At 41.4% G+C, this 14,025-nt stretch overlaps 1 protein-coding gene across 2 annotated transcripts in view; it reads left to right on the top strand.

Moving 5' to 3' along the window:
- The window catches only part of hspbap1 (hspb associated protein 1), a 116,590-nt gene that overhangs the window by 43,968 nt on the left and 58,597 nt on the right, over positions 1–14,025 (top strand). For both annotated transcript variants that reach the window (XM_072579912.1, XM_072579914.1), the window contains exon 4: positions 7,712–7,848. In XM_072579912.1, coding sequence (XP_072436013.1) covers positions 7,712–7,848 — 137 coding nt within the window. The remainder of the gene's footprint in view (positions 1–7,711; positions 7,849–14,025) is intronic.

The raw sequence follows: 14,025 nt of genomic DNA, 5'->3' as shown, positions 1-14,025 counted from the left end.
GTGGGCACATTAGAAATGTGGAGCTTATTCAAGGAAAAGCTCCTGCGTGTCCTAGATAAGTATGTACCTGTCAGGCAAGGAGGAAGCTGTAAAGTGCAGGAGCCGTGGTTTACGAAGGAAGTGGAATCTCTGGTCAAGAGGAAGAAGGCGGCTTATGTTAGGGTGAGATGTGAAGGCTCAGGGCGCTTGGGGGTTACAAGGTAGCCAAGAAAGACCTAAAGAGAGAGCTCAGAAGAGCCAGGAGGAGACATGAGAAGTTGATGGCAGATAGGATCAGGGTAAACCCTAAGGCTTTCCATAGGTATTTAAGGAATAAAAGAATGACGAGAGTAAGATTTAAGGCCAATTGAGGATAGTAGTGGGAAGTTATGTGTGGAGTCCGAGGAGATAGGGTATTTTCAACAGTATTCACTCTAGAAAACGACAATGTTGTCAAGGGGAATACTGAGATACAGGCTAGTAGACTAGGTGTGATTGAGGTTCACAAGGAAGAGGTATTAGAAATCCTGCAGTGTGAAAATAGATAAGTCTCCTGGGCCGGATGGGATTTATCCTAGGATCCTCTGGGAAGCCAGGGAGGAGATTGCCGAGCCTTTGGCATTGATCTTTAAATAGTCATTGTCTACTGGAATAGTGCCAGAAGACTGGAGGATAGCAAATGTGGTTCCCCTGTTCAAGAAGAGGAGTAGAGACAACCCAGGTAATTATAGACCAGTGAGCCTTACTTCAGTTGTTGGTAAAAGTTTTGGAAAAGGTTATAAGAGATAGGATTTATAATCATCTAGAAAATAATAATTTGATTAGGGATAGTCAGCACGGTTTTGTGAAGGGTAGATCGTGCCTCACAAACCTTATTGAGTTGTTTGAGAAGGTGACCAACCAGGTAGATGAGAGTAAACCGGTTGATATAATATATATGGATTTCAGCAAGGCATTCGATAAGGTTCCTCAAAATAGTCTATTGTACAATATGTGCAGGAATGGGATTGTGGGAGATATAGCAGTTTGGATCAGTCATTGGTTTGCTGAAAGAAGACAGAGGGTGGTGGTTGATGGGAAATATTCACCCTGGAGTCCAGTTACCAGTGGTGTACCGCAGGATCGGTGTTGGGTCCACTGCTGTTCATCATTTTTATAATCCACCTGGATAAGGGCGTAGAACGGTGGGTTAGTAAATTCGCAGATGATACTAAGGTCGGTGGAGTTGTGGATAGTGACAAAGGATGTTGTAGGTTACAGAGAGACATAGATAAGCTGCAGAGCTGGGCTGAGAGATGGCAAGTGGAGTTTAATGTGGACAAGTGTGAGTTAATTCACTTTGATCGGAGTAACCAGAATGCAAAGTACTGGGCTAATGGTAAGATTCTTGGTAGTGTAGATGAGCAGAGAGATCTCGGTGTCCAGGTACACAGATCCTTGAAAGTTGCCACCCAGGTTGACAGGGTTGTTAAGAAGGCGCACAGTGTTTTAGCTTTTATTAATAGAGGGATCGAGTTCCGGAACCATGAGATTATGCTACAGCTGTACAAAACTCTGGTGCATTATAAGGAGGATGTGGAAGCTTTGGAAAGGGTGCAGAGGAGATTTACTAGGATGTTGCCCGGTATGGAGGGAAGGTCTTACGAGGAAAGGCTGAGGGACTTGAGGCTGTTTTTGTCAGAGAGAAGAAGGTTGAGAGGTGACTTAATAGAGACATAAGATAATCAGAGGGTTAGATAGGGTGGACAGGGAGAGCCTTTTTCCAAATATGGTGACGGTGAGCACGAAGGGGCATAGCTTTAAATTGAGGGGTGATAGATATAGGACAGATGTCAGAGGTAGTTTCTTTACTCAGCGAGTAGTAAGGGTATGGAATGCTTTGCCTGCAATGGTAGTAGACTTGTCAACTTTAAGTACACTTAAGTCATCATTGGACAAGCATATGGACGTACATGGAATAGTGTAGGTTAGATGGGCTTCAGATTGGTATGACAGGTTGGCACAATATCAAGGGCCAAAGGGCCTGTACTGTGCTGTTATGTTCTATGTGCACTCCCTTGAGCAAGAGCATCCTTCCTCAGAAAAGGAGATCAAAGCTGTGCACAATTTTTGAGGTGTGGCCTCACCTGTATAACTGCAATAACTCTTCTCTGCTCCTGTACTCTGAACCTCTTGCAATAAAGGCCAACATATCATTTGCCGCCTTTACCACCTTAAGTGACTAGTGCACAAGGATACCCAAGTCCCGCTGCACACTCCCCTCTCCAAATTTACAGTCATAAGAAGATTGATGGAATGCAGTCCTTTATTGCAAGAGAAGTTGAACCTAAAGGCGAGGATGTTCTTCAGATATGCTTGACGAGGCCAAATGCTAAGTACAGTTTTAGTCTCCTTATTTGAGGAAAAATATAATTGCATTGCAATGAAAGTGGTTCAGAGGTGGTTTAACAGATAGATACTTGGATTGAGTTGGTTGTCTTATGTAGAAAGGTGTAAGATTGAGCTTGTTTTTTCTGGAATTCGAAAGGATCAGAGGTGACTTGATTCAAGTGTATAAAATCCTGAACAATGTTGGCAAGGAAGATGTGGATAGGATATTTCCTTTCTGCGAGTTCAGAATGAGAGAGTACTTTCTAAACTTGGAGATCACCCTTTTAGTACAGAAATGAGGTGAATTTTTCTTTTCAAAGGACTATGTGGCCTTGGAACTCTTCCTCAGAAGGCAGTATAGGCATAATTCACAGTTTATGAGGCAGAACTAGATAGAACGTAGAGCAAACTGATGAACTGTGATCTTGAGGAATGACTTACTAATTTGTATGTTAGCATGTATAGATTCATAGTGGTATACAGCACAGAAAAAAGACTCTTCGGCCCACCAAATCTGTGCTGGTCAAAAGCAACCACCTAACCATTCTCATCCTGTTTTCAAGCACCTGGCCCATACTGCTGTATGCCTTGGCGTTACAAATGCATGTCTGAATGCTTTTGGACTTTTGAGAGTTTCTGTTTCTAACACCTTTACAGGCAGAGAGTTTGAGATTCCTACCACCTTCTGGGGAAAAGATTTTTCCTCACATTCCATCTAAACCTTGTGCCTCTTACTTTAAATTGATGCCCCAGGTGATTGATGCCACCACCAAGGAGAATAATTCCTTCCTGTCTGTCTCTCAATTTTATACATTCTCAATCACATTTCCTCCTCCGTCTCCTCTGCTCCAAGGAAAATGCCCCTTGTTGATCCAATTTCTTCAGAAGCAAAAGTCTGAATCCAGGCAGAAGCCTGGATTCAAACCTGGAAACCGAAGCACCTGGAGGAACCCATGCAGACACGAGGAGGACGTGCAAACTCCACAGAGACAGTTGCCCGAGGCTGGAATCGAACCCAGGTCCCTGGCACTGTGAGGCAAGCAGTGCTAACCACTGAGCCACCATGCTGTAGGAAACTTCTTTTCTCTAACACTTCCTTTTACAAGATTTGTATTTAAAGATGGTACCTTATCAGATTATATTGTTTTTAATTACTCTTGTTGTGCAGTGATAGATTTTCCTCTTAAGATTTTAGGACCAACAGCACGATTTGTTTCTGGTATTGCGGGAATGATGTGGTGAATACTGCCCAGAAAATGAGAACTCCCTGTTCATTCTTGAAATACTGTTGGGTCGTTAACATCCACCAGGAACCCTTGGCACAAGCAGACTTGACGTCTGCCTCAGTATCCACCTGAGGAATGGTACTTCCAACTACTTGCCCTCCAGCTTTTGTTGGGGTTCCACCTTCATATGTCCTAATGACTTTGAACCCATCTGTTTTGGAGATTGCATGTTAAATTTGTGATGCTATTAACGTTTTTTTTTGCTTGCCAGTGAACGATGTAAAATCGAGGGGAGGTATCAGGTATTGCAGCTATAAATGGCCATTGTCTCCTATAAAGTCCAAAATTGCTGATATGTCCTGCTATGAAGGATACTTTTTAGTAGGTCATGTAGGTTGCTGATCTTAACCATTTACTGCCATTTACATTTGCCTTGCAGCTGGCCAAGCATTAATATGCCCTTTGGGATCCTACTGATATGATAGCAAAGTAGGGCACTGCCTGATGGTGCATTGCAGCACTGACTTTGACGACTTGCATTGGCATTTTTTCTCTTCTATTTACAATCATACAGTCAGCAGAGCATCAGCAATGATGTTAGTGATTTGTATCACTTACACATATGAGCAAATGCATGGAGCCCTGCAGCCAACAGATACCTTCCTTAACTTTAAAAAAATGGTATAGTCACCTCAGTGGGAGGCCTTATAGTGCAAGGCCATGAGGTGGATCTGATAGATTTGAATTATCCCTGGGACACCATATTGATATTAGGCTTCATTTTAGGTCCCTGTTTTGCATAGCTGCTCTGGTCAAAATTCCAGCCTGTTAGATACAATACCAAGAGCTGGCCATGACAGAATGGTCCAATTTGTCTCTTATGTAAAACACTTATTTTCCCATCCTGACTTTCCTTTCCATCACTCTGGAGGGCAGAGACCCGAGTCAGTATTGTGGTCTGGAATTGTGCGAGGGTCTGGTGTCAGATTTTCTCCCCTTTAATGTTTTGGTGGGCTTTGCTGGCAAGGTCAGAATTTGTTTCCCATCCTGAATTGCTCTTTGAATTGACTGGCTTGTTAGGCTATTTCAGAAGGCAGTTCAGAGTCTACTATGTTGTTTGATTTAAATTCCACAAGCTGCAGTGGTTGGAGTTGAACTGTTGTTCTCTGTCTTAGTGCCGTATGTGGGTCTGTGGATTACTAGTCCAGTGATATTGCCACTAAAGTACTGCTTTTAGTTTACTCAAAACTGCTCTTTGCACTTGCATTTCAGCCCATTACTTTGAAGTCAGAAAGGATTTGGCAACATATGGTGGTCTTGCCATGACACTTGCATCCCACAAAACAATAAACTTCCTTTTTAAAATAAGCCAGTCCAGTATCAGATACGATAATTCCCAAAATGCAGTTGGAAGTTAGTAATTTTTATTCCATAGCTGTTGCAACCTGAATAAGGTCTATGTCCAGCTGCTACAGGGAATTTCATTAGAGACATTGTGCTAGCTTTTGATAAATCCTTTTGCCAAAGTTTTAAGCTCTGATTGCTTTGATGCATGTCTTCCTGGTACATTTAGTCCCGTGTGTCACTTTGAATGAATTGCCAACAGAAATTAAAAGCAAACTTATGAACAAGAAATCAGCTTTTCATTACTGATTGTTAAAATTTATAAATTAACATAATTTCATCCTGCTTAATGTTAGAATAGTTAATTTATTGCCAACTATAAACTTGTATTGGGAAACATGGACGGAACGTTTTTTATGTTGCGGGTCATATTTTTGCAGGCGAAGTGCTTTCCGGCTGGATTATTGCTCCCATTACGTTGAGTAATTGTCTCAAAACAGTGAGAGGAAGAAGATTGTGTTTTTTTTCAAGAAGGATTGCAATCAGTTATCAACTGATGTTTGTCAGATTTAGATTACAGATGAAAGACGGAGAAAATGATGCTGAAGCAGGGCCATGAAAGTAATTTGCATGTTCAAGCAGTATGTTATCACCTTTGTCAATTCCATTCTATAGTCAGAGCATGTCCCATTGATTGTAGATGCGATTGAAGGTCCATAAAGCATCCTTTATGAACGTTCTTTGAATAAATATAGTTTTTGAAGTCTGGCCTGTTTTGGTCCCCTCAGAATTTTTTTCCATTCACTTGTGGGATGTGGGCATTGACGGCTGGGCCAGCAGTTACTCTTCATCCCTTGTTGCCCATGAGAAAGCTATGGTGAACTGCCTGGATGAAGGGGTGAGATGGAGTTGAGGGGAAAGGAAAGAACTACTGACCCATTGTGTTCTGGCCATTTCAACCAAAGCTAAATACTGCAGATGCTGAGAATCTGCAAAAAGCAGAAAATGTCGCAAATGCTTATCTAGTCTGGCAGCATTTTCAGAAAGAGAAACAGAGTTAATGTTCAGGTTAATGAGCTTCCTTCACATGGTGAAATGCTCACACTTGTCTCTCTCTCTCCACAGTATGTATCTAGTTTCTCATTCAAAGTTGATATTCATAGAATTATAGAATTATAGAATCCTTACAATTTTGAATCAGGCCATTTGGCCCATCAAGTCCACACCAACCCTCTGAACAGCATCCCAGCCAGGCACACTCCCTCTACCCTATTGCTGTAAACTTGTATTTCCCATAGCCCATCCACTGAGCCTGCACACTATAGGTAATTTAGCATGGCCAAACCACCTAACCTGCACATAACTGGACTATGGAGGGAGACCGGAGCACCCAGAGGAAACCCATGCAGATAGGGAGAATGTGCAAATTCTGCATATAGTCACCTGAGGGCAGAATTGAACCCAAGTCCCTGGCACTGTGAGGCAGCAGTGCTGACCATTGAGCCACCATGCTGCCCAGTATTGCACCTACTTCCATCATCATTTTAGGAGTTCATCCAAATTTGCCATTATTCAGTGCTTTAAAACAAAATTATCCTGCCTCATCTCTGGTTTATTTACCAATTATTGTAAAATCATTTCCTCTTATTTACTGACCTACTTAGCAGAAATTTGACACTTCAGTTTATTAATAGTCTAAGAATAAGAGGTAGAATCTTTCTTTTTGGCGAATGAGTCAAGAGTTGAGAAGGAAGCAGTCCATGTATTTGATGCAAGGAATGGGTTAAGAAAAAGATTTAAAACACTTGAAAACATGCAGCATTTGGCACGAGGTAAGATTATTAACAAGAAGTAACCAACACATGATCTCATGCAGCTGGCAGCATTCAGGTTGCGATCAGTCCTAGATGACATCAACATTATTACACTTAACAAATTGGTTTATGTAATTTCCCTCAAGACTGGCTTGTTAACAGGCAGAAGATTCTAGTTTTTAATTTAAACATGATGTAGGTGACAAAATGAATTTAGATAATGAGATGCTGTGAAACGTGCAGTATTGAAGATGCATCTTCCTTTAGAAAAAGGAAGTAGTGAACAGTAGAATGCAAATAAAGGAGGTGATAAAATGTCCTGTCAAATATTGTTTGTGTCTTGGAGCACAGGGTGGTGCACCGATTAGTTCACTGTATTTTTACTGAATGCGAATCCAGGCCAGACTGATGGAATAAACCTATCGTTTCTCCATCCAGCTGCAAGAGTCTGCTCTAAATCAGGTTAGCATCAATCGTGCCATTGTGAAGTAATAAGAGTCAATGAACAGGAAGGAAAGTGAATGTTTTGTCCTGTTTCACTTGTTTTTGATTGACTCCTAAAGAGAAACCATTGCGTTTTTATAGCTTCTTTCTTAATTTCAGAACATCACAAACCATTTTAGTGCTAATGAAGTTCTGTTGTCAGATTTTAAAAAAAACATTCTAGCCAGTTTGCACACAGCAAGTTCATACAAAGACCATTGTGATTGTGACCAGATAACCTTAGTCTTATTTGGAGTTGTTGGTTGAAGAATAAATATTGGAAGGGAAACTAGGAAGGTTCTCGGTTTCTATTATGAAATCGTTCTGTAGCATGTTTATTATCCATCCATGAGAGCATTCAGTTTGACATCTCTTCCTCCTTATGGAGGTCAAATATAGAATAAGATCAATTAAGAGGCTTCACTGAGGAGATTGAGGAGAACAAAGGTTTGACAAATCATTATCAGTATGCTAACATAAACTTTTTTTTAGTAGGATGTAATTTGGTCTGACTTTGGGTTTCCTGGGAGAGATGGACGGGACAGCACACTCTGGATTGGTACTGAAGGGGCAAACACTCCCTGTCACCTTGATTCCTATGGATGCAATCTGGTGTTACAAGTGCAAGGAAGGTACCACTAAATTTACTTGTTGATCATTTTTCTTCATTACATTTTTTTATTCGCGCTTCCCTTTCTCATACTTGTTGTATTTTGCTGACTAACATGACAGAGAACAGTTTCCTCTTCCACATTCTCCCCACAACATTGCGTGACCTGCAAATAGCAATGAAGAGGTGCATCACATGTTTTACCAGATATCGTAAATAAATCTAGTCCCATTTGCCAACCTTTGGCCCATATCCCTCTCAATCCTCCTGATTCATCTACCCATCCACATGCCTTTTACATGTTCTAATTCTGCCAGCCTCCACCACTTCCTCTGGCAACTCATTCCATGGAAAACATTGCCCCTTAGGTCCTTTGTATATCTTCCCGCTTTCACTTTAAAATAATGCCCTCTAGTTTTGGATTCCCTCACCCCCGTGAAAAGATCTTGTCTATTTACCCATCCATGCTCTTCCTGACTTTCTAAACTTCTATAAGGTTATCCCTCAGCCTCCGACACTTCAGGGAAAATAGCCCCAGGCTGTTCAGCCTCTCCTTTAGCTCAAACCCTCCAATCTTGGCAACATCCTTGTAAATCTTTTCTGAATCCTTTCCAGCTTCACAACATCCTTCCTGTAGCAGGGAGACCAGAATTGCAGTATTCCAAAAGTGGCCTAACCAATGTTCTATATGGCTGTAACATGATCTCCCAACTCCTATACTCGATGCACTGACCAATAAAGGCAAGCATATCAAGCCGCCTTCACTATCCTATTCGTCTGTGACTCCAATTCCAAGGAACTATGAACCAGCACTCCAAGGTCTCTTTGTTCAGCAACACTCCCCAGGAGCTTACCATTAAGTTGTGAAGTCTTGCCCTGATTTACCTTTGTTAAAAACAATGACTGCAGATGCTGGAAACCAGATTCTGGATTAGAGTAGTGCTGGAAAAGCACAGCAGTTCAGACAGCATCCAAGGAGCAGGAAAATCAACGTTTCGGGCAAAAGCCCTTCATCAGGAATAAATGCAGCACCTCACATTTATCTAAAATAAACTCCATCTGTCACTGTTTGGCTTGTTGGCTCATCTGATCAATTCATTGTTAAAAAAGAAAAAGAAGGACTTGCACTCTCAAGAGCCCCCAAAGTACTTTCAACCAGTAAGGTACTTCTGTAATGCCTACTGCAATGTAGAAAACATGAAGTTGCTGTTTTGCAGGATGTTGCTGTGCCTTAACTTTACTTCGTTTATTTTTCTTTGGGTTACTTGTCTTTATTTTATTTGGCCATAACTTAATAATCCTCACAAATATTGAGAGCCCTTATTATCTGATAATCTGACTAACACTCAAAATATCTTATTAGTTGCATTTACTTTACGTGCCCATTTCCACAATGTACTGAATTCCCAGGTGTACCTAATTTGGTTTACACCACACTTGTGTAGGCTCCTGACCTTGCTTCCTTTGCTCAAGACGATGATTAAGGGAATGGAAATGGACGATGAAGAGAAGCTAGGTCATGTCTTGGATGTGATACTGCTGTGACTTTGCTGTTCTCATCTTTTTCATTGGCAGTAGTTGCAGAGCAGAGATATCATTGAGTAAAATATACTGGAGATGCTGAGTAGTTCCAGCATCTGTGGAGAGAGAAATGGGATAACATTTTGAGTCTGATTATAACTCTTCTTCAGATTTCCAACTAGTTCTTTTTACTTTGTTTGCTTTCCTTCTTTTCAGATTTCCAGTATTGGCAGTACTTTGCTTGGAGGTGCTTGTGAAGGATATAGAACATAGAACAGTACACAGCACAGTACAGGCCCTTCAGCCCACGATGTTATGCTGAGCATTTATCCTAATCTAAGATCAATTTAACTTGCACACCCCTCAATTTACTGCCGTCCATGTGCTTGTCTAGCAGTTGCTTTAATGTCCCTAATGTCTCTGACTCTACTACCACCGCTGGCAGTGCATTCCACACACCCACCACTCTCTGCGTGAAGAACCTACCTCTGACGTCTCTCCTATACCTTCCTCCAATCACCTTAAAATTATGACCCCTCATAGCCATTTCTGCCCTGGGGAAAAGTCTCTGGCTATCTATTCTATTGATGCCTAGTGCAGTTTGTTTGGTAAACAGTATGTATCAGTAGATACTGAATGGCAGGGGCATCCATGAAACAAAAACTTGCCAAATCTGAGTCAGTGGGCCCTCCTTGCCCATTGACCTATGGTAATGAGAAGGCAGGATCAGCAGTGTCTTGGAAAGCCAATAACTTCAGAGTTTATCTTTGGGTCATACATTGTGATGTGGAACTTTATCATCACTGACATAAACGTAGAGGCTTTGCCCCATCTGTTGAAATGTGGCAAATACAAAACACATGCTTACATCTATTTCAGTAGCTAGTTTTTCTGAGACAACACCTTTTGTCAGAGGCTGTAGTTTGAGAGGTGCTGCTCCACATGGCTGACTAAACATATCTGTCAATCTTTACCACTTTCTATAAGTTATTTAATAAAATAAGTAAGTTTGAGCCACAAGTTACAGTAATAAACTGTCAATACGTGGTTTGAATAGTTAATACTCAAACTAAAACTTCTTTTTAAACCTTTATGCTTGGGAGTTATCTACAGGCCCCCAAACAGTAGTCTGGATGTCGGATGTAAGTTAAATCAGGAGCTGAAATTGGCCTGTCGCAAAGATGTTACTACAGTTGTTATGGGGGATTTCAACATGCAGATGGACTGGGAGAATCAGGATGGTATTGGACCTCAAGAAAGAGACTTTGTGGAGTGCCTCAGAGATGGATTCTTAGAACAGCTGGTGCTGGAGCCGACCAGGGAGAAGGCAATTCTGGATCTGGTATTGTGCAACCAACCAGAATTGGTCAGGGACCTCGAAGTGAAGGAGCCATTGGGAAGTAGTGACCATAATACAATAAGCTTCAATCTGCAATTTGAGAGGGAGAGGGTACAGTCAGAAGTGACAATTTTTCAGTTGAATAAAGGGAACTATGGAGCTATGAGGGAGGACCTGGCCAAAGTTCAATGGTGCAATACTTTAGCAGGGATGACAGTGGAGGAACAATGGTGGATATTTCTGTGTATAATGCAGAAGTTGCACGATCAATTCATTCCAAAAAGGAAGAAAGATCCTAGGAGGAGGCAGGGGTGGCCGTGGCTGACGCGGGAAGTTAAGAAACATATAAAGTTAAAAGAGAAAAAGTATAACATAACAAAGATAAGTGGGAAAACGGAGGACTGGGAAGCTTTTAAAGAACAACAGAGGATTATGAAGAAGGAAATATGCAGTGAAAAAGTGATGTGCGAAGGTAAACTGGCCAGTAATATAAAGGAGGATAGTAAAAGTTTTTTTAGGTATGTGAAAGGCAAAAAAATGGTTAAGACTAAAATTGGGCCCTTGAAGACAGAAACAGGGGAATATGTTACGGGGAACAAAGAAATGGCAGAAGAATTGAATTGGTACTTCAGATCTGTGTTCACTGGGGAAGACACAAGCAATCTCCCTGAGGTAACAGTGGCTGAAGGACCTGAACTGGAGGGAATTTATATTTGCCAGGAATTGGTGTTGGAGAGACTGTTAGGTCTGAAGATTGATAAGTCTCCGGGGCCTGATGGTCTACATCCCAGGGTACTGAAGGAGGTGGCTCAAGAAATCATGGATGCGTTGGTGATTATTTTCCAGAGTTCGATAGATTCGGGATCAGTTCCTGCGAATTGGAGGGTGGCTAATGTTATACCACTTTTTAAGAAAGGTGGGAGAGAGAAAGCAGGAAATTATAGACCAGTTAGTCTGATCTCAGTGGTGGGAAAGATGCTGGAGTCTATTATAAAGGATGAAATTACGGCACATTTGGATAGTAGTAACAGGATAGGATTTATCCTGGATTTATGAAGGGGAAATCATGCTTAACTAATCTGGAATTTTTTGAGGATGTAACTCTGAAGATGGACGAGGGCGATCCAGTAGATGTAGTGTACCTGGACTTTCAGAAAGCTTTTGATAAAGTCCCACATAAGAAGTTAGTGAGCAAAATTAGGGCGCATGGTAATGGGGGCAAAGTACTAACTTGGATTGGAAGTTGGTTGGCTGATAGGAAACAAAGAGTAGTGATAAATGGCTCCATTTCGCAATGGCAGGCAGTGACCAGTGGGGTACCGCAGGGATCAGTACTGGGACTGCAGCTTTTTACAATATATGTTAATGATATAGAAGATGGTATTAGTAATAACACTAGCAAATTTGCTTATGATACTAAGCTGGGTGGAAGGGTGAAATGTGATGAGGATGTTAGGAGATTACAGGGTGACCTGGACAAGTTAGGTGAGTGGTCAGGTGCATGGCAGATGCAGTTTAATGTGGATAAATGTATGGTTATCAACTTTGGTGGCAAGAACAGGAAGGCAGATTACTACCTAAATGGAATCAATTTAGGTAAAGGGGCAGTACAGAGAGATCTGGGTGTTCTTGTACACCAGTCAATGAAGGTAAGCATGCCATTTCAGCAGGTAGTGAAGAAGACTAAAATCATGCTGGCCTTCATAACAAGAGGGATTGAGTATAGAAGCAAAGAGGTTTTTCTGCAGCTGTACAGGGTCCTGGTGAGACCACACCTGGAGTACTGTGTGCAGTTCTGGTCTCCAAATTTGAGGAAAGACATTCTAGATATTGAGGGAGTACAGCGGAGGCTCACAAGGTCAATCCTGGAATGGCGAGATTACCTTACACTGAAAGACTGAAGCGACTGGGCTTGTATACCCTTGAGTTTATAAGACTGAGAGGGGATCTGATTGAGACATATAAGATTATGAAAGGATTGGACACTCTGGCAGCAGGAAACATGTTTCCGCTGATGGGTGAGTGCCGAACCAGAGGACACAGCTTAAAAACACGGGGTAGACCATTTAGGACAGAGATGAGGAGAAACTTCTTCACCCAGAGAGTGGTGGCTGTGTGGAATGCTCTGCCCCAGAGGGCAGTGGAGGCCCAGTCTCTGGATTCATTTAAGAAAGAGTTGGATAGAGCTCTCAAGGATAGTGGAATCAAGGGTTATGGAGATAAGGCAGGAACAGGATGCTGATTAAGGATTATTAGCCATGATCATATTGAATAGTGGTGCAGGCTCGAAGGGCAGAATGGCCTACTCCTGCACCTATTGTCTATTGTCTTTACATGCCCACAGATGCAGGCTCACAAAGAAATGGATTTATGGGTAGGGAAATAAAACTGGGAAATAAAACTGTGAAACAAAGTGCAGCAATTCCTTCCACAGTTCTTGTTTTTTTTTAGTTTAGTCTCTAGTCAAAAATACAGAACATAAATGAAAGGATTAACAAAAGTCCATCAGTTTTGTAACTTTTCATTGACCCTGATCTCAACAGATTCTTGTGTGATGAAAAGCTTCCTGACATCACTCCTGAGCAGCTAATTTTAAGTGAATGCTCCCATCTCCTGTATTCCTGTACCTGAGGAAATAATTTCTCTCTACTCTGTGAAATCCTTTTCATCATCTTGATGGTATCTGCCCATCCAGTGAGATGATAGACTGTGCCCTAGGTGTATGTCACTTCCATAATGAACATTTTAGTTTGTGGTTGTAGAAGCTGGTTTGTGAGCAAATCATCTTAAATACCTCAATTTAGATATTCCATTAGCTTTTCCATGCTCAAGGGAATACATATTTCTGAACATTGTTCATTGATCAAAATTACTTTGTTAGAAATTCATGAAAGTGGATGCTACAGGAATAGAATTTAGAGCTTTATGACAAATTTTGATGCAAGTTTTTCCGAACTCAGTTGAGGGAACATTTTGCTTTGTTAGGTGAGAAGACTGTGTTCCGTTGCAGATTTGACTAAGTTGCATATTTTTTGCATGACTTTTGCAATTTTTCCAGAGCTTCAAAATCTCCTTTTCAAGATTTAGAATCTGTTTCAACTTTAAATGTTTTGAACGAGTAAATGACTGTACCTCTTGAGGAAGCTTTGGCCATATCCATAGGCATGTTGAAGATACATCTGGTGTGCTGTTATTATGCAACATGTCTGTTATTTGCTCTGTTCAAAAGGGATGGTAATTGAGTTCTGGTTAAACAAAAACAAGGCAAATGTTGGACTGTGATCTAAAAAAAAAATGGTCTTCTGTTGTTTGCTTGGAGGAGCTGGCCCGGTCTAGCTT

Source organism: Chiloscyllium punctatum, chromosome 10 (assembly GCF_047496795.1).
Source record: "Chiloscyllium punctatum isolate Juve2018m chromosome 10, sChiPun1.3, whole genome shotgun sequence".
In the NCBI taxonomy this organism is placed as follows: Eukaryota; Metazoa; Chordata; class Chondrichthyes; order Orectolobiformes; family Hemiscylliidae; genus Chiloscyllium; species Chiloscyllium punctatum.
The sequence above is the reverse complement of the archived record's forward strand: the minus strand, read 5'-3'. Positions and strand labels throughout refer to the sequence as shown.